This window comes from Petaurus breviceps, unplaced genomic scaffold (assembly GCF_028583685.1).
Source record: "Petaurus breviceps papuanus isolate PSGF00001 unplaced genomic scaffold, PetGlider_PUasm1.0 174, whole genome shotgun sequence".
NCBI classification, from domain to species: Eukaryota; Metazoa; Chordata; class Mammalia; order Diprotodontia; family Petauridae; genus Petaurus; species Petaurus breviceps.
Window position 1 is genome coordinate 40,802,109 of NW_027185761.1, and position 22,097 is coordinate 40,824,205.

Sequence of the window (22,097 nt, forward strand, 5' to 3'; positions counted from 1 at the left end):
GTATTCACTCTGTCTGCAGGACAGTCTCCAGACCCCTGCAACAACAGTACTGTCCCTCACCAGTGGACAGTATTCACTCTCTGTCTGCAGGACAGTCGCAGGCCTTCTTAGCGAACAGCCAGGTTCCAGGACTTCTTCAACAAAAGGACAGTCTTTCACCAGTGGACAAATCTGGCAAAATAACATCAAAACAGACAGACAAAGTACCAGCAAAACAGCCATGTCTCCTCAGTCCTTGGCAGCTCAGGGGGCAGGTCTCAAAAGTCCAGGGCAATTCAAAGCAGCCACCAGCAATTCTCTTAGTCTCTCTCTCTCCACGAGGTGCTGCTTCCAAAAAGATCTTCCGCCTCTCTCCTGTCTCTCCAAATCTACATCACCAGCTCCTCCCACTTCAGGACTTTCTTTTCACATCAACAAGCCCATCCCACAGGTGGGATTAACAAACTCTGGGTTTTAATACAATCAATTTGAAAACCAAGCCAATACAGGGGAATCTCCACATTCCATTACTATCACAGTTATACATCTAACACTCTCCTGATCTAGCATTTCCCATGGTGGAAAAAAAAGGGTAAGTGGAAATGGACTGCTTCCTTGATGAAGTGAATAGGTAAGAATCCCTGTAACGATAATTGTTGCCCCCAATTTTTCTAGGACAGCTTCCTTTGGATAGGTAACTAAATGTAAGCTCTGTAGCTTTGCTTTAAATCCTGTTAGGATATTCAGACAATTCTTGCTCTAGGAAAAGAAAATCTGCATTCCAAAAAAAAAGTATCTGTGTTAACTTTACTGTACTGTACACTGTTGACTGTTTCTCTGCTTCTGCCCCTTAGCTCCCACCAAATAAAACACCTTTAAAAAAACAAATAAACCCTCCAAGTAAAAGCAGTTGAACAGACCAGGGAGATAGGGGATCTTGGCTTGAGACCTGACTGAGAGAGAGGAGACCTTTGTCCTGCTCTCCCCTTGTGTCCTACCCTTTCATGTCTGTCTTCTGTCATGTGGGTACTGCTCATTGCCTTCCTCTCTTATCTTTGGCTGGCCTGTTCTCCCTTTGTCCCTGGCTCTCATGTCCTTTCAGCCATGTGCTGAAACCTTAGAGCATGTTACCCTCTTGTTCAAGTTATTCTACCAGACAGACTTATGATGTCATTAATGTATATCAGTTTGCCAACAAGCATTTTTTAGGTTCTGACTATTTATCAGTGTGTTAAGCCCTAGAGAAACAAAGACAGACAAAAATCCTTACCAAGAAACCTACAATCTTATGGTGGGGCATAATATGAAAAAAAAAGACTAGCAAGATATTTGGTAAATTGGAACTAATCAATAGAAAGAAGGCCCCTGGTATTAAGAGAGATGGTGAAAAACTGCTTATGGAAGGTAGAATTTTATAACTAGGACTTTGGTAGAAACTGAGATTAAGAGAGGTATGAGAGACAGCCGTACTAGGAAACTCAGTATATCCTAAAACAGAGTTCATTATCTTTTCCCCAACCTTGATACCCTTTCCTCTTTGAAAGGCATCTCCATCCTTCTGGTCACCCAAGTTCACCACCTCAGTCATGTTCTACTCTGTCTCACCCCACATATCCAGTCAATTGCCAGTCCTTTGTATAAAGTTATCTCTTAAAAGTTAAGATTGTTTTCAGCTCACGTGACTGCCACCCTAATTCAGTCCTTCTCACCTAGACTATTAGCATTGATATTAAAATTATGTTCATAAAGCACCAGATAAACTCAGTGGCTCCATATTGCCTCCTAAACTTAACTGCAAATTTCTCTGTTTGGCATTTAAAGCCATCACATTCTGGCTTCTCACACCCTAGGAATGGGGAACCTGGGTCCCGAGGCCATATGTGACCCTTTCAGCCCTTAAGTGTGTTCCTTTGACTGAATCCAAACTTCACAGAACAAATCTCTTAAGGATTTGTTCTGTAAAACTTGGACTCAGTCAAAAGGCTGCACTTGAGGACCTAGAAGGCCACATGTGACTTCAAGACTGCAGGTTCTCCACCCCTCATAGTATATTACCTAACTGATTTGTTGTTCTCACAGAACACAGCACGTTTTCTCTCACATGTCTGAAATATACTAGAATGTTCTCACCTCTGCAACTTAATTTCCATCAAAACTCAGATCAAGTACCATCATCTTTGTGAAACCTTAACTGTTTTTCCTTCTTTAAGCTGTACATAAAATAGGCTCTTTTATCCCCAGCGCGAGCCAAGAGTGAGACTTTTTTTTAAAGCAATTGGGGTTAAGTAACTTGCTCAAGGTTACATGGCCAGTTATTTTTTGTGTGGGAGCCAAGTATCTGAGGCCTGAACTGATCCTAGGTCTCCCAACACCAGGGCCGGCACTCTTACTCTCTGCGCCACCTGGCCACCCCTAAGAGTGAGACTCTTAAATATCTAGGATCTCTACGCCCCAAAACAAAAACTTTTCAGTACCAGAAAAGCACTTGTCCTGTTGCTCTCATAATAATGCGTGAGTCTGTTTTGTCTATTTTCTTCGGCATTTTTATGGTGACAGAACATTATATATGTGGTATTGCACTTTTATTTATTTTGTTAAATGGTTCATTTGAGGGGGCTGCCTTTGACATCTCTTCTACAGACTAATTTCACCCCCCTGAAACTTAGCTGTTTAATCATATACCTCTGGTTTTTCCCTCAAATGTCTGCCTTTGTTATATGAACTACTATGTAGAGAATGCTAAATGCATTTTAATTGGAATTTTTGACAGCTATAAAATCTTTTCAGAGCAGATTGGATTATTTTGGTATGTTCTGGAGGGAGATGATTTATATTGTTTATATTTGAAAATGTTTATTCTCTATGTGGCTTACATAAGAATAATACAAAAATTACAATATTAAGCAGTTAGAAAGATCAACATTTTTCAAATAAGGATCTTTTTGGAAATGTTCATATATATATATATATATATAAATTAGGGGGAGAAGATACACTATTAAATGTTTAAAAAAAAAAAGTTAAGGTAGTCATCTAGTCTGGGTCCAAATAAGTTGTTTTTATTTTTTAAATAGTGTTAACCCATACCCTGTTCTAGAATTGAACAGACATGTTTAGGACCAACTCATGCTTAAAATTGAAAGTGTAGGAATTATATCAGAAAATAATTTAGTTCACTGTTCAAAGAAGATCCGTTCCAGCGAAATTTTGGGAAACTTAAATTTTGTAGATTTTGGTGAATCTGGTTTAGACCAATACACTTAGTGTGGGATATTATTATATTTATCCATCTATAATAGTTAAGTGCCTACTATATATGCATATTGAGAAGTGAGATTTGTATTCTGTTATGAAGCACTTTTGAGATGGTTCTTGGGACATTTTTTTCCCCTGACATTTAGAATTTTGAAATTCCTGTGGAGGTAGTGGCAGCTAGGTTCTGGAAGCTTTGGAGGAATGCTGTGTCTGTCTTGAGTTCAAATCAAGCCTCAGATACTTACTAGCTGTGTGACCCCTGGGCAAGTCACTTAACCTTTGTTTGCCTCAATCTATCATAGAAGGAAATGGCAAACCACTCAGGCATCATTTCCAAGAAAATCCTATGGAAGTATTGGGTGCACTGTGATCCATAGGGTTCCTGAAGAGTTGGACATGACTAAATGACTGAACAATGACCATGCTGTAAATGCTGGATGCTGCTACTCATGTTCTTTTTGAACTTTGTGGTGAACATTATTTAAGCCTCAGTTGTTTGGGACACTAATTGTTGCATTATACTTATACTATTCTTGTGGTTTAGCAGCCTGCAGTTTGGAAGGGCGGAAGGAGGATGGCCATTGACAGACTTTCTTAAGATGTTTTATCTTTATTAGATCTTTTTCTTCAGTTGGTTTAACTAGTCTTTGTCAAGATTCGGGTGTTAGAAGGTACCCTTTTTCTCTCCCCTCCCCTTTTGCATTTTAGTTTTTTTGGGGGGGGGTTGTTGCCATTTTATTATTATTGACTTACTGAATTTTGAGTCTACTAAAACCCCTAGAATCCCCCCCTTTAAAATAATTGCTACCTAGTCATGCCTCTCTCATCTTTTACTTGTAAAGTTGACTTTTTTTACTGAAGCAAAAGACTTTATGTATCCCTATTAAATTCTATTTTGCCAAATTTGCCTCAGTATTCTAGTCTATCAAGTTGTTTACAAATCCTTTTATGCCATCTTCAAATTTTATAGGCATAACATGTATGTCTTTGTCCAAGAAATAGATAAAAATGTTAAATACATAGGGCCAAACACATATACCTGGGGTTCTCCACTAGAATCTTCCAAGTTAACAGTAAACCATTGACAACTCTTGAATCTACCATTCAGTCAGTTCTAAATCCACATCCACCTAATTATTTTACTCTGGACTTGTAGTTTTTCCACGATTTCATTTCCAAGAATAAAATAAAAGACTATATCTAATGTTTTGCTACACTTTATTCTTCTACCACATAAACTGTATCTATAGCCTCTCCAATTCTTGTTTAAGCCCTACAAGTGGATGAAGATAAAGTGGGGAGAAAGCAAGTATGTTCTTGTTTTGTTTTGATTATTTTTAGTAGTGTAGGCAATGAAAGGGAGGAGAAATATAAGATGATGACTTGAGGGTATAGCCAGATCAAGTTTTTAAGGATGTTTGGGAGATCCAGCTGCCATACTGGCTGACTTGCCTAATTTCTGTTGCCCGCTCAGGTTACTTTTACATTGACTTCCCACCTGCTTGGAATACTCTCTTCCTGTTGCTAATGTCCTCCGCTCCAAGATTATCTTTACATATATGTGTGAGGTTATCCCTTTCATTAGAATATGTGCTGCTGAGGTGTGGGACTTCAACTCAACATGCATTAATTAAAAAGCCTTTTAGATGCCAAGGCATTGTGCTAAGAATGGGAATACAAAGAAAGATAAAAATGACCCCTGCCCTCTAGGAGCTCATAAAGAGAAGACAAACAACTATGGATAGACAAGATATAATGTGGAATAAATAGAGAGATCATCACAGAATGAAGATGGAAATGCCTTTTAAGACTGCCCCCTGCCCCACTTTAACATATCCCCAGTGTGGTGTGTAGTAAATTTCAATGATAACTTAATTGATTTTATTGATAAAGGGGAGCTTTTAGTGGTTCAAGCATAGGACAGAGGTAAAGGAGAAGAAATAGGGGGGATAAGAAAGACTATTAAATAGAAATGAGAATTTGAGGGAGGTATTAGCAACCTGGAGACTGTTATTAAAGATGTGTAGTAGGAGCTTGTTAGCCATCAGAGGAAGTACCCTTTGGTGTAGAGGAGGAGTGATAGTTATAATAATGGTCAGGAAAAACTATTTTGGTATAGTATAGGACTGTGGTCTCTTTAAAAAATAAATACATTAAGTAAAACAATTTGAGGGAATTGAAAGGAGGAGCAAATGGGGAAGTTGCTTCCAGGATCTATATGAACTGTTTTTGGAGGACAGAAAGGAAAAGGGAAATGCAAGAGCAGCTTTTGAAATATATTTATAATATGCATTATGTGGGATATACTTAGGCTTTTACCTGCCTCTCTAAAACTTCCATAAAGGAGTAGATCCCATCCAGTTTTATGCTGAGCCTTTAAATTTACTTTGACATACTTGGAGAATGTATGGTGACTTCCTTTTGCATCCATATATTCTAGATATCTAGAACAAGGATTGTCAATTTTAAATTTTTAAATGCAGTAAAACTTTCTTTTAAAAACTATTCTTAGCTCCCTGGATGTACAGATACAGTAGTATGCCACCTCTGATCTAGAATATAAGGCACTTAATAAATGCATTGGATTTCATTATGAAGAATATGCATTAAACAGAAGCACCAGTTACATTTGCTGAGAGTTGGAATAGATGAATGTGAGACCAATACACTATCATTTGTTTTTGGATTATTTGAAGAAAATGTTTAATCTCACCTCTGTTGCCAACTCATACCTTTGACAATAAACGTTCTGGGAAGGGGAATTTTAATATAAACCTTTCGTAAGCATAACCAACATGAGGTAATCGGCCTTGAACAAAATAATCATGCTGAAATCAGATATGTTATCTACCTATGTTTTGGATGTCCCTGACCTCAGGAGCATATAAGGAGAGGGATGATGGTCAGTATGAATGAGTTGACAACATGATGTGAATTTTAAAGATTTAAAAATTTTTAAAGTTAATGTAATTCTAGACTGTATTAAGAGGTATTCTAAGCTCTGGTCTCCACAATATGCCATATTTTGTTTTCTATATTCCATGTGTTTTATTTTTCATTTCAGTGGCGCTTTTGCTTTTAGTTCTGCTTTGATTTTAAGAGTTTTTATTTTGGTATTTAAAAAGTAGTTTTAGATTTTCTTGCTTTCCCTAGTTTAAAAAAAAACACTGTTCTGTTTTAATGAGCTCTTGAACTTTTTGTTAGATTTGACTAAGTCTGAAAAGGGGAACATTGAGAATTCTCCATTATAATTTTTAATCTGTCTCTCCCTGCAATTGATTAACTTTTAGATACATGCCATATCTATTGACAGTTAATTCTTGTCAGTCACAGTGGTTATGTTTTATAAAGTTGCTGTGAACACTGAATTAATGAATACTAAACCATCACACCTAGGGGAAATCATACAAGGCTGTTAGGGTCCTGTCTAGCCTCTGGTCACAACATTTTGGCATTTTTCTGAGTGGCCTTGTGTGTAGTTTGAATTTCCTCTTCCTTTTTCTAGATATACTGAATTGTTGATTGATTTAACACTGAACTTATGGCCAGCAGCACTGTAACACATGCCTGAATGAAGTTTATCTAACTTATTTTCTCAGTAAGGCACAACAGCCTTCTTGTGCTTAGGATAACTAGACAGAATCAACAAAATCACTGACAAAAAGCATAAAAATGTAAAAAAAAGTGCCAAACATCAACTGAATCTTCATTCAGTCATAAAATTTTTTTTTTGCTGTTGGAGGACCTTGCCTCAGTGTTGATGGTAGCTGACTGGTCAGGTTGTTGAAGGCTGATCAAATTTCTTAAAATAAGACAGCAGTGAAGGTTGCTGCATCAGTCCTTTTACTTGACATACTTAGAGACCATTGTTATTAACTGCCCTAATTTCAATATTGTTGTATCTCAGGGAATAGGGAGACTGGTGGGTTTGTAGAGCAGTCATAACACACAGCATTTATTGATGACATTTGACATCATATGGCCAGGGTTTATGGTGCCCCAAAACAATTAAAAAAACAATATGATAGGTCACTAATCTCCAGAACAGATAAAATGATAATTTAAAACTTTGAAATATTGTGACTATTTCCAAAATGTGACACAGAACATCATGATTTACTTGCTTGTGAATATTCACTAGGAATAGAGAAATTAAAAAACAGAAAGCCACCAACAGCATTATTCCACACCCAAGAAAAGTTTCTGAAACGGTGCCTCCTTTCTCCTTTGGCAATATCTGTGAATCACAAGCAAGATATCTTAATGCCTAATTTGAATTCCCTCTGTTTTCTTATCTCTACTTGTGGTTCTAGCATCCACATAACTCAATCCACGTACTGCCAGTAGCCAATGAGTACAAGTGTTCCTTTACTTTAGGTAGACTGATTCACAGTAGTAAAAATAAATCTAATTCCAGTTTTCTGTTAACTTCTGTCATAAAAATTTCACACCAGATTTTTGGGTTCTAGACAATTAAAAATGCATTTCAATACAAAGAAGTTTCTGACCAAAACCATAATATTCAAAAGAATAGCGCATCATTTCTTAATAATACAAATCCTTATTGTCACAATCTGCTAATACTTTATTCTTGGGTTGAATTCAATCAGCAAGCTTTTATTAAGTGCTGAGTACTCAGGCTACAAAGACAAAAATGAAAGTTATGCCCTTGAGAAACTTTACATTATTGTTTCAAAGAATACAATATGTATACATGCATGTGTGCTTTTAGAAGATAATTTAAGGTTGGGGAATCACTAGAATCTGGGGAGAGAGGATTCTGGGTCAGAAAAGACCTCATGTAGGAGGTGGTACTTGGTATTGAACCTAGGGAGGTGTGCATTTCAGGACAGAGGGTAGAAAGGCAGGAAAAATAAGTATGTGAGGGTCAGAAAGTGGTTAGGTCAGTTTGACAGGGCTATAGACAATAAATATGAAAGTATAGAACAAATTCACAAAGGGTTTTATAAGAAATAAGAATAAAGTTTCTTAAATGATGTAGTCTAGACCAGTGCTTTTAGGAATATTTGACCAGGTATATTGATTGGAGGGTGGAAACTAGAGTCAGTTTAGATGATTGCTATGATATTCCAGGGAAGAAGTATTGAGGGCTTGAATTGTAGAGTGAGTAGGGGATATCTTTGACCCATTGGAAATGAAGGCAGATGACACAGGAAATAATCAGGCATACCTCTGTACCTGTTAAAATAATCCATTAGTAAACCATTCTAGTAGTGGAGGACTCCGAATTCAAAAGTTGAGCTCAAATTCCAGCTCAAAAGTTCAGAGGTTTTCCCCCTTCCCCTCCCCAAAGTTAATTCCATCTTTGGAGAAACTGGACCAGAGGAGACAGTACATATAGCCAGGAGCAGAGTGCCACACTGAAAATAAACAGATGCAAAAAGTCACCTGAGGAAGGAGGAAGCTTCAAGGAATATTCTCTGATTTCTTGTGCCAGAGGATTGCTGGTTATAGACTCAAAAAAATGGGACTTCTGGGCCATAAAGCAACAGGATTTGTGAATGACATACATACTCTTTAACCTACTCTTCCTATATGCTCTAGACTTTTTGGGGGGGGAATGTTTTGTACCACCTGTTCTTACTCTGCCTTAATATGTGTTTTCTTTTCTCTTTTTTTCTTTTTGGAGGGCAGTTGGGGTTAAGTAACTTGTCCAAGGTCACACGGCTAGTAAGTGTTAAGTGTCTGAGGCTGGATTTGAACTCATATCCAGTCAGGTCCTCCTGACTCCAGGGCCAGTGCTCTATTCGCTGTGCCACCTAGCCACCCCTTAATAATGTTTTTTCTAAAAGCTAAAACCCAAACAAACCAGAATCACCAAGAGGTTGATAACTTAAGGGACTGAAAGGATTGTAGTATACTTGACAGAAATAAGGAGATTAGAAGGGATATGATTTTGAGGGAGAGTGTTCTGTTTTACGCTTATGGAATTTTTAAGTGTCTTGGGGGATATGCAGTTAAATGTGCAGTAGGCAACTGGTGCTTTACTGGTGGTACAGGAGAGAGCATTCCTTATAGTTTAAAAATCGGACACCAGTGCAGCATTTGGAGAATTGGTCCAAAATTAATCTCATCAATATTAAAAACCCTTATTTTCTGGAAATATTTGAGTTTATTAAGAGATTTATTCTGGAGTGTTTTTGGATCATATGCTTAGGTAGAATGCAGAGGAAAATAGTCACTGACTAACTGCCTTTTCTCTCGCTATAGGTGTAAGTTAAACAAAGTGAGGAAAGGAGGAACCCTTTCAGAAATGTTTTCTTGGGTGTGGAATAATACTGTTAACGGATTTTTGTTTTTTAATTTTTCTATTCCTGGTAAATCATGCCTCATTTCAGTTAAACTAACTTGTCGGCCTTACTTTATTTTCAAAAATCCCAAGTCCTCATTTTATAGATGAGGAACTGAAGCTCAGAGTGACAAAGAGGTCATCATAGAGGTGATAAGTGGCAGAGCTGGGGTTTGAACCAAACCCTCTGACCCTGAGTGGTGTAAAGAATGAGGCTTTTAGGGAAATCTCTTGGAAGAAGTTGTATTTAGGTTGATTTCTGTTGTTACAAAGGCCAAGTTTTCTTTCTTTAGGGACAGGCTAGTTGGCTGCATGCATAAAAGTTAAGACACAGAGCTAAGAAAGTAGTTGGAGCCAGATTTTTGAAAGCCATGGATGTTAAAACTGCCAAGATAGGTGTGGCTGGAGGAGATTGGTGGGATGAAGAATGGGATGAACAGAAGAGATACTAATCAGTAGGCAAGGAGATGATAAATGGGGCAGTTGAAGAGGCCAGAGGACATAAAAAGAGTTATCACACTTACTCTTTAACTAGGTTCTGCAAAATCACTCCCATTGAACTTGAGCATTTCACTAGTATGAAAAACCATCAGTAAGACAATTTATTCTGCATTTCATTTGTTACCTAGGAACAGAAATGACCACAAACACAAATGTGTGTCCTAAGAATGCTAAACGTTGTTCCCCCTTCTCTAATAGTGGAATAGTGTATTGTAAAAATGCCTTACTTCATAGGTGCGTGATAAATGTTTATTGAGTTGAATTGGACATGAGACTATCACTTCTGTTTGAGAAATAATTGTAAAGCACAGCTGGATTTTGGGTGGCTTTTTAACTCTGTAGGAGAAAATTTAAATTAATAGTTATTTTTCATAGCTAGATCTCCCCATTCCCATCTTCTAAAAAATGTACTGAAGAATTCCAATAATATGGGGATGGTGTGATTTTTTTTTAAAAGTGAATTTTAATGATTTGGAAAATTGATTATAATGAAACACAAGTTAGCTTTTAAAGTTAACCTTTAAAAATTTATTATATCTTTCTAATAAAACAAGTATTTCCATAACATAGTAGAATGGGGGGGGGAAGTTGATTGTAGGTGAAACTGCAAATCTATTATGTACAACTTGCTGTTTACCTTTTAAATACATAATAAAGTTAAATAATAACTTTCTTTTTCTTCCCTCTCACCTGCTCTAGAGATGACTACATTAGAAACAAATATGTGTATTTATGTGGGGGTGGGGGTGAGTGATTATAAATATGTTACAACCATTCCCAAATTGTTGAGCATCCCCTTAATTTCCAGTTCTTGGCCACCACAAAAAGAGTATGTATAAATAAATATGACATATAAAATATATGACTATAAATAAATAATATGTGACTATAAAACCATTTTGTAAACTTCTATTCTTTCTTTGGATACAGATAGCATATTCTTTCATATGTCCTTTGTAGTTCATTTGGGTATTTATAAATATTTTGTAAATATAGTTTATATCATCCTGTTTTTAATAAGCATTTTGGGATTAGTCCAGTTTCCAATTCCAAGATCCAGATTCCTATGTCTCATTAACCCAATAAAGATTTCAGTTTAGAACTTTGATTTTGCTGACAAACAGGCCAATAGACTGTAATAAAATGAATCTGGATGAACTGACTGAAATACATATGCATCAGTGTTCATCCAGTGAAGACCTCACAGACATGCAGTTTCCTTTTGTTTTTGTATTCCTCGCACCTTCCATATGCTGTTGAGTTAAATTAACTGCAGAAACACCTGTTTGAATATGATAGGAAGGTTGATGTTGGTTTAGCTGTGTTTAGATTTTGTATTTTATTGCGTATGATTTGTTTCTGGTAAGAAATTTATTGTATATATTTAATTTAGGATGGAAAGTTATCTATGTGACCTTCAATGGCAACAGTAACTGTGGCATCAACACTTCATGTATAGTAAAGTATGTCAGATTTCAGACATGCTGACTGGTTGTGTCCCAAAAGTAGTGACAAAACAAGGTGGTTAAAAAATGATAAAAATAAGATGGTTAAAACCTATATATAAAAATTAGTAGTCCTGGGAGAAAGTCTCCTAGTAAGATTGTTTGGGGAGGAGAAATCTCTACCTGCGAAGTAACTCCTTGAAGGCCTGTCTTCTCTTTGTATTTTCCTCAAATACTAAATGCCAGTATGCTTGCCTAAAACCTCTGTTGAGTGAATTCCTCTCCCCTTGCCACAGTTGTTTAAAATGGTTGTATAAACTGCTCTTTGGCTTTTTTCTTTTTTAATAATTATGTATTTGTTTTGTTTTCAACATAAGATTTTGCGTTCTGAATTTTCTTCTCCTTCTCCCCAAGACTGTGTGCTATGTGTGATATGGGTTATAGATTTACAATAACATATTTCCACATTAGTCATGTGCATGACTAGAATTAGAAAAAAAGGTAAAAACTAAAGAAGAAACAAAAAATGAGAGAAAATAATGTGCTTTTTGATCTACATTCAGACTCCATAGATCTTTTTCTGTGGATATGGATGGCATTTTCCATAAGTCTTTTGGAATTATCTCAGATCCTTGTATAGAGTTAAGTATATCATAGTTGGTTATCTCACAAAAAAGCTGTTACTGTATAAAATGTTCTCTAGTTTCTGCTTACTTCACTCAGCTTCTGTTCATGTAAGTCTTTACAGGTTTTTCTGAAGTCCTGCCCTACTCATCATTTCTTATGGAACAATAGTATTCTGTTATGTTCACATACCACCCGAATTGTTGAGCATCCCCTTAATTTCCAAGAGTTGTTGTAAATATTTTTGTGCATGTGGGTCCTTTGATTTCTTTGGGATACACACCTGGTAGTGGCATTGCTGGGTCAAAGGGTATATATACAGTTTTATGTCTCTTTGGGTATAGTTCCAGATTGCTCTCCAGAATGGTTCAATCAGTTCACAATTTCAACAATGCATTAGTGTTCCAATTTTTCCACATCTCTAACGTTTATCATTTTCCTGTTTTGTCATGTTAGCCAATCTGTTAGGTGTGATGTGGCACCTCAGAGTTTTAGAGCCTGTTTTTAACTTTTTAAAGTCCTTCACAACTTGGCACCAACTTTACCTGCCCCCCCCCCACCCCCCAATCAGTGGATGCCCTCCCAATTTTTGTTTTCCACACACATACACTTCTGTACATATTGTTTCCCTTAATAGAAAGAACTCAACCTAAGGGCAGGAATTGTTTCATTGTTCTCTTTGTATCCCCAGTAACACTGCCTGGCAGACTGAACCACTTTAATAATTGCTTGAGTACTTGAATGATAATGAATGTGTTCCCAGTCAGTCTCATTAAAAAGTCTGTTTAACCCATTGTACAACTGAATTAGTTATTGTATTAGTAGTCATGATTTCCTTTGGTAAGCAGATTTATAATATTTATCATGTTGGAACTACTGTGCAACTTTTATCCTGTTCTAACTTATATTTCATGCAAAAGGAAATAGTTAAAGATCCTTTGGATCTTCTCATTTAGAACCAGACTTTAATCTTTTATTCTCTTCCATTGTTGAAGCCATTTAGGTTCTACCACTCTTTTTTTCTCGTCGGTGTTGTGGCAAAACTTTGGCCCTTGGGTAGAGAGATAAGGAAAGCTGCTGGCAGAAAGCCCCATGACCTGTGTTATCAAAGGTGATTAATTCCAAGGCCAACATAAAGAATTTACTTGATGTGCCCTTTTGAAAGGAGAGAAAAAGATTTTCCCTATAAGCAAGAGCTTACAAATTGGCATGAATGGGCTTAGAAAGATTTGGAAAGTGGACAGAAGAGAATTTTTCTTGAGTGCTTCTACCTTTGAATAATCCTAATCAGAACACCTCCGGATCTCAGTTTTCTTATATAAAATAAGGAGTTGGTTATTAAGCATCTTTCAATAGAATTTTGATAGTATCTAAATTTTTCTTTATTTACAGATTTTTACATTGTAGAAATAGGTTGCTTTCTACATCCATGGTTGCATTATTTGCTAGGTCTGGTCCTGATTTCCTTTGTTTTTAGTATGTTTGATGTAAGAATATCTGGATAATTCATTTTACATAGAATATAGGGTGGATATGCCGTCCTTTGCATTTTGTTCTAAGGAATACGCATTGAGAAGCATGGTTGGCACGATTTAGAACGTGTAGACAATGGTGCTAATAGACAGTGTCAGTTGGAGATTGGCACAGACATGACTGTTGATGGCCCTGTGAATATGCCATTTGTCTTAGGTTTGTTAAAGTGATTTTTAATATTCACCGCCTACTGGGAATGAATATAAACCTCAGTTACCTTTTCTTGATCAGATGCGTTACTCATGCATAAAACTGCAGGGGAGCAGCAGACTTGGGCTCAATAAACTAGTTTGAGAGATTTACTCACTGACTCACTTATAATTTCATTCTCTTTTTAAGAGATTACCAGTGTCTGATAAAGGGATATTTGGAAACTATAAGAACCAAGCTTATTTTAAATCTGTAATCAGTACAATTTTTGACACCTAAAAAAGTAGTTTTCAGTGTTCCTATACAAGAGGAAGCTTTCGTTTAGAATATTGAGAAATTTGGAAGAGAGCATATGTTACTATCAAAACTGAAATAAAAAAAAATTTCTAGTTTATATTTAATGGGTTGTAGTTTGACAGATTTGTGAATTTTAAAATATTTCCATTCATTAAAATTAACTTGATTTACGAAGTGACAGTTGCTTTTTTTCCTCCTTTTATAGAAAACCTAGAATAAACTCTCAACTGGTGGCACAACAAGTGGCCCAGCAGTACGCCACTCCTCCACCACCTAAAAAAGAAAAGAAAGAAAAAGTGGAAAAGCAGGAAAAAGAGAAACCGGATAAAGAGAAAGAAATTAGCCCTAGTGTTACAAAGAAGAACACCAACAAGAAAACAAAGTAAGTCCCAAAGCAAGTAAAAAATTTGTCATTCATAATTGAGCTGATTAAATTGTAAATAAAGTCCTAAATTGTATTAAAGCATATTTTTTGCTCCTTTTTAGACCAAAGTCAGATATTCTGAAAGATCCTCCTAGTGAAGCAAACAGTATACAGTCTGGGAATGCTACAACAAAGACAAGTGACTCAAATCACACTTCAAGGTAAGGAATGAGCACCACGTTGACAGATTAATTCTGCGATTTAGCTAGTGAAAAACTGTATGCCTGTTAAGATGCAGAGGGACAGATACGTTTTATTGTTGAAAAATGACATTTGTATCACTGGCCAAAATAGGGGGGAAAAACAGACGAGCCAGGAAAATGTCATTAATGGAATTTTTGGGGCCCCTTAAAGTTTTATGGTATAATTGATTTCACCATTTCACATCTGAAATCATTAGAAAATGTAAGTTTTCAGCAAATTAGAAAATATCTTTGCCTAGTATCCAGTTAAGATTGTGCTCTATATTTTAATTGAGGCTTTTGCATTCCTTTATTAAGTATTTTTGTTTTCAGGTTTCTTTAGGCTTATTTGCATTGACTTAATTTCTTTCCATTCCTTCTATAACCATAGTATGAAAATTTAGAAAAAAAGTTCACGTTTTTATCAGTAATATTGTCTTTTGAATTTGAAAATCTCTTTCTGGTAGTCTCATCCAGTTATCATTGATTAAAAGATTACTAGAATATTATTACTAGATCTTAATGAGGAGACAAAACGATGTGTTTTAATGAGAGCAATAAGTATATACTTAGGTGCCAAATGAAAACAGATAATTGCTCCAAAAGTTTAAAAGGAAGAGATTGCAATTGGGTGGGTCAGCTGGGCAGGTTCACCATAGAGAGAGTACAGAATTTAGGACTTCAGGTCAGTAAAGTCATTTTAGAGAAGAAGAAGGAAATGAGGAAAATTGAAGGAAATCAGAACAGCTCTATGCTCATAGCATGGATTTTGGAGCAGGGGCAGACTATAAGAAAGAAAACGAATTGGCAGAGATCTAGGTTTCTGTGAGTAGTAATATCAGTGGGAATGGGAAGAGAAAGGTGTGGCTTGGCAGTGGAAGAAAAGGGAAAAGAATTCATTTTGACTGAGAAAGAAAAGAACAGACTCTGATTTTGCTGGGATAGGAAGCTGTCACTGAGGAAACAAGCTTTTCCTATGCAAGTCGCAGAGAGTTGCCTTGGGCATTGAGAGTTTTAATTACCTGCCCAAGGTCACATAGCCAGGATGGGTCAGAGGTATAGGGTTTGAACCCAGATCATCCTGACTTCCTGACCCTTCTCTCTAAGTATTAACAGTTAACAGTGATAACAATTTAATAATAAACAGCTGGCATTATTTTAAAATACTTGCATGTATAGTTATATAATAGAAGGTAGAAATAGAGCTTTTTGAGGTTTGCACAATATTTTAAATATATTATCTCATTTTATCCTTACCAGCTAGTCTGTGAGTAGGTACTTTTATTATTATCCCTGTTTTACAAATCAAGAAACTGAGGCTAAAAATGTAAGTGACCTCTTCCTGACTCTTAAGTCCTTTGTGCCACCTGTTTGCTTCAGGTGAGGCCATAAAAGTTCTAGAGTTTGACCCAGGTCTTGTATACTCTGCCATCTATCACACTAGTTTTCTTGACTATGATATAGGGGGAGGGCGGGGGTGGTGGTGTCAGTAAGCATCTATTAAATGTTTACTGGAGATATTAAGAGAATGGGGAGGAGAGCAGTACCCAGAATTGGGTCATTATAACACTTTAGGGAAGAAAGTCAGAAGTGTGACTTGGAAAGGAAGGAAGGGCATAAAAACCAATTAAGTTTTCTTTCAGCTCCATTGAGCTTCAAGTGGAGGGTGGGACATTCCACTTGGAATAACCACAATATGCAGCTGTGATTTACTATGTTGGATGTAAAAAATAAAACAAAAGGAAAACAGTAGTAAATCTTTTTTTTTTGCCTTTTGGAGGGCAATTGGGGTTAAGTAACTTGCCCAAGGTCACACGGCTAGTTTTGTTTTTGTTTGTTTGGTGGATGTTAAGAACCGAACTTGGGTCCTCCCGACTCTGGGGCCGGCGCTTTTACTCACTGCGTCTAAACAGTAGTAAATCTGTGCCCATTTTGAACTGGTAAAAGATTTGCAGAAGTGGAGTGTATTTCACCGAAGACTTAATTTGTTCAGCAACCCATGTAAATTCTGTCATGATCTCTGTTTGGTAGAGTGCTGGGCCTGGAGTCAGGGAGTCCTGGATTCAGATGTGGTCTCAGGCACTTATTAGCTGTGTGATCCTGGGCAGCTCATTTACTCCCTGTTGGCCTCATTTTCCCATGTGTGAGAGGGAGATCATTAACAACATCTACTTCCCAGGGTGCTTGTGAGGATCAGATGAGATGATAATTGTAAAGCCCTTAGCACAGTGCCTGGCACATTGTAGTCAGGAGTATTTATGAGGAGACCAGGAACAACATTTCCCCTGTGCCTCAAGGCCTCCCTTCATTCTTCAACTGAAATGATCTTGTGACTAGAGTAGAGTATTTTCTGGTACCTAACAATTCCACTTTGTAACTATTAACTCTTTCTTGAACTAAGATATTTTGATAGAAATGTTGCACTTCTTGGTATCCTGCTTGATAGTGAAGAATTTCAGCTCTTCCAGAGCCCCTGAGTTCAATGGAAATTTTGGAAAATGGCCTGCATGTCTTTCTTAGGTAAATTCCCAGCTCCATCAGGATCTTGGGTGTGAAGGACACTGAATATTTATTTCTTATGATGGTTCTTTTAGGCCCAGGCTGAAAAACGTGGACAGAAGCACTGCACAGCAATTGGCAGTAACAGTGGGGAATGTCACAGTCATTATCACAGACTTTAAAGAAAAGACTCGTTCTTCTTCGACGTCATCATCGACGGTGACCTCCAGTGCAGGATCAGAACAGCAGAACCAGAGCAGCTCTGGATCGGAGAGCACAGACAAGGGCTCCTCCCGCTCCTCAACGCCCAAGGGCGACATGTCGGCAGTAAACGATGAATCTTTCTGAAATTGCACATGGAATTGTGAAAACTATGAATCAGGGTATGAAATTCAGACCTTCCACCTGCCCATGCTGCTTGCATCCTGGAGGTTCTTCTGTGGACACCGACCTAGTGACGCTGCCAGGATCGTGCCTGCTCGCCATGGGCGCCTGGCCAGCAAGGAATTTCACACCCTGACGATTACTCCTGACACTTTTATGTATTCCATTGTTTTATATGATTTTCCTAACAATCATTTATAATTGGATGTGCTCCTGAATCTACTTTTTATAAAAATCTGCTGTGCACAATTTTCCATGTACATTACAACTGTTGGGCGTTTTTTGGGGGGGGGGGGGGGGCTTTATTTATTGCATTCACAGACTCCATCCTTTTCAGCATATCCTTTAAGTTTAGTTCTTTCTTCCAGTTATACTATGTACTATCAGTTTTGATATAACTATATATATAAATATAAAAAAATCTATATAAAGGGTTATTTGAAACCAATACATGGCAACGCTGGTGCTTTGATACACTGTGAAGTGAAAACAACATTGGACAGTTACAGATCTGGGACAGTCCCTTCTATAAAAGTGCTGAGACTAAATTGAAACCAGTCTCACAATGAAGCGTGTTCCAACCTACGTGGGAACTTCAGTCTCTCGTCTGGCTAAAGAGTACTGGATGCTATAAATTTAGATTTTTAAGCGATGTGATCACAAATTACAAGACTGCTCCAGATAGCCATCCTGCATTTGCAATAGAATAACGAGTCACAAGTCCTCTTGTCCAGTTGGAAGTGCTTGATCATTCAAAAGTAATTGAAACTGGCTTCAGAATGCCAAGTAAATTATGGTTACATGTTAACATTGCTAATTCTTGCATAGCCATTCATAAAAATGTGGTATTCTGTAACTTGAATTCCATCCATTTTCCAGACCTGTGTTCATGACTGAGGTAATTATTAAAAAAAAAAATCTATAAAGTGTCTGTTAGTTTTAGGATTTAAAACATTAAAATCAACACTGTAATTGTAGGGCTGGAATGTTTTTCAGTCAATACAGTAAACAGTTAACTTGTTTCCATGTAACATTGCATAGTGATTTTTGTAATTAAATTTTGTCTTTCTTTTCCCTCTTCTTCTCCCCACCCCCATAAGCTTCTCTTCTCTCTCTGCCACCCTCTAACCACTCCTCTCCCCCCCCACACCTCTAGATCTGCTTGTTTTCTGAAAGGGGATTATGAACTATATATGTTTAATAACAACACGGTGATTTTCAATGTTTGTAGAAATTCATTGGTATTCTATTGTGGGAAGCTTCAGTTGTGAACGTTGTTCATGCTAGCATCTGAGACACAAGTGCAGCTCATACTGATGGGGCTAGTTTTTCCCTTTAGATAAAAAGATAATCTGACTTAAGGAAATTCTTCCAGGCCTCTTAGAGTTTACTTTGCAGTTTTGTTCCTGCTTATTGTCCCTTGAAAACACTAGTGTGACTTTTTTCCTATTTTTTTTCTTTTAGCCTTTTATCTGTATCGCTTTTTATACATTTACTCATGTGGCCCAGAGTGCTTCTGAATCATTTCAAGCACAGAGCCAGTTCAATATATATGGTCATGCTTTAGGTACTCACATGTGAGAGCAGCCAATTTGTAATGACGCACCAGATTATGTTATGATAACTTGGTTTGGGAAAAAAATAACTTATGTATATGGAGGCAACTGAGTAAAAAGTAAAATTATCAGCTTGATTTTTGAGTAGCCAACAGGCAAGGTTCCTTTCACATTTACATTAAAACTATTCTGTAGTCACTAATGCATCATACTTTAAATTATACTCTCAAAAGTATAGATTACAAAGCAGTGCCATTTGTTGCTATGGTCCTAGTCTAAAATGCATGGACAATGTTCCCCTCTTTTTAAATTATGCTTGTATCAAAGATGCAAGTTGTAATTACCTTTTTTAAATACGTTTTTAAAGTATTTATTAATGAACCAAAGGAAATCAGATGCTTTCCATAGCATCAGAATATATAATACATAGTGGTTTGACTATGAATTTTAAATCCACATTTTAATGTTAGTGGGATATTGCAAAGACATTCCTTCTAAAGTTTTAATATTCCTTTATTAAGGGTCTCAGGGAGGGTAAACTGGTCAGCCATATTTATTTTCCAGAGGTGTATGGAAATGCTAAGTTTTTTATTTTACAAAAAAATAAATCTTAAAATACCACCAAACTAATGTGTATGTTGCACTGCTTTTATGAATCAGTAAGTGTTAGTTTGCACTTTGTTCAGAAACACTGTGTGTATTTTTTCAAAATTAGTTTCATGTAAAGTGAATGGACCCCTAGTTTAGTGGAAAAGCTGATTAACCAGCTACTCATAGGCTGCTAATTCATTCATTGCTAATGTCTTGGTTTTTCAGTTTTGCCTCCTTGATAAATTAACTTATTTTAGGGAGGGGAGAAGAAAGGGAGGAGGATTGCTTTGGAACAAATGGAATAAAACTCTGCATTGACTAGAAATTGCAGCTAAAAGTGGAAGTTGCTAGCTAAGCAGTCAAATTGCATTGTTGGGCCAGTCCTTTAGCTGCTGTTGTGTATTCTGTTAAGGTAGTCTAGGTACTTTGAGACTTTGAGTTTAGGAAATTGATTACACCCCTCAGGCATGTATTCTGGAAATGGAATTCCCATGATGTCCTGCTTTTGCAGCACCTAAAAACACTAGTGTAGATTATGTATGTGTGTGTGTGTATGTGTGTGTATTATACATATATACAGATATATACAGATACGTGTGTATCCATTCATACATACATACATAAACACACATACATATCAAGGACCAGAAATACTTGGTATTCAGTGGCACAGAACGCAGGTTTTAAAAAAAAAAAAGCACAGTGTTATGCTTGCAAGTTTCAGTTTTTTTAATGCCACACAGTCTCTCACAGGTGTGTGCATGCACACACATAAGACACACAGAGCTTGCCTGACTTGCTCTACCTGAGTCATGCAATGAAAAAGGTAAACAGTTAACACAGACAAAAAGAATATTTATTTTAATCGATAACTTTCCATTTAAATTTGGCTAACTATAAAAAAGATTGGCAGACGCTTCTGTGCGTTTAGTTCCCCTAAGATGTTTCACCTGCCTTATCAAGACCATTCTCAGTCTACTTTTTTAAGCTACCATATCTTAAATTATTGAAAATTTATTAATTGCTGAATATATAATAACCTTTGCTTGTATGTAACCGAAAATGGTTTAAGAGCCAACATTTAGAAATGTATGACAATGGAGCTGAACAGTTTTTAATGCGCAAGCAGTTCTGTTCTTGTGTATGACTTGTAACCTTAATTTACTGTGTAAAGATGGTTACATTATTTCCTTAGCTTTGTTTGTTGGAGACAAATAGAGAATGCTTGTTAAGTATGTCAAAACATAATCTTATCTTGTGAATTTTTGTTAATGTATTATACGAGCTATATTTTTCATTTGCCCAGAAAGACAGCTTGTATAACGCTTTTGAAAGTTTCTGCTCTGTAAAGTCTTTAGAGCTGACAGTCTGTTAGGTTTGTTTTTATCTTCATGCTAAAGTGTCAATTGGTGGTTTTGTGAACTGGTCAGAAATTCACAGGTCTTAAATGTTTTGGGAAAATTTATATCGGACACTGCTCTTTGTCTAGCAAATAAAAGATGTTAATATATTCCTGTTACTGGCATGTGCACGACTATGTTATTAGAAGCCACTTTATCATTTTCCTGCTTTAAATAGAAATGTCTATTTATGAATTCTGCTTGTAGTTTTTTCACAAATAAAATAGTAAAATTTAACTCTGGAAGCTTTAATTTTTTTTGTAGATTTTAATCTTCAAAAAAAGTGACTCCCCGGTTTTGTGGCAGTTTTTAAGCTGTTTTTACGAAAGAAGGTTTTTTTGCACAACTTTGAGGTGCACTAGTAATTCTCCCCCAGAGTCAGATTTAGCTTCTGCCTTAACCTCACTTTCACTAAGCTGAGCAGAGTTCATTTAGGAATAGGTTTTTACTAACATCAGATAAAGACCCTGAATAGAAGCAAAGAAATTTCACATTGACCAATAATCATGCCTAATCTAGAGTATGCAGAGTATCACTTCGTCTAAAGAATTGAATCAGGGCGACCAGTGAATGGAGCACTGCAGTGAACAGCTCACCAGCCCTGGAGGCAGGAGGACTGGGAGTTCAAATCCAGCCTCAGACACTTAACACTTACCTTGGGCAAGTCACTTAACCCCAGTTGCTCTGCACTCCCCCCTCCAAAAAAGCAAAAAAAGAATCAACATCAGTAGATAAAGAAAGGGAAATTAACCTTCCATTTCAGGAAATAACATTCAGAAATTCTAAACTAAAAGATGGTCATATTGTTTCCCCTAATCCCAGGCGATTATTTATTTGAAAAATAATAAGAACTAATTCAAATATTTGTATTTTTAGAGCATACAAGTGAATTGGAAACTGAAAAAGCAGACACATCTTAGCATATGTCTTAACTGCCTTTTTTTTTTAAACCCATCAGATACCAAAT

At 36.7% G+C, this 22,097-nt stretch overlaps 1 protein-coding gene across 1 annotated transcript in view; it reads left to right on the top strand.

Moving 5' to 3' along the window:
• Nucleotides 1-21,367, top strand: part of RYBP (RING1 and YY1 binding protein) — a 76,214-nt gene extending 54,847 nt beyond the window's left edge. Inside the window, exons 3-5 of the mRNA XM_069084091.1 lie at nt 14,300-14,476; nt 14,581-14,679; nt 17,295-21,367. Of these exons, the coding sequence (XP_068940192.1) occupies nt 14,300-14,476; nt 14,581-14,679; nt 17,295-17,547 (529 nt within the window). The 3' untranslated portion in view covers nt 17,548-21,367. The remainder of the gene's footprint in view (nt 1-14,299; nt 14,477-14,580; nt 14,680-17,294) is intronic.
• Nucleotides 21,368-22,097: the final 730 nt, after the last annotated feature.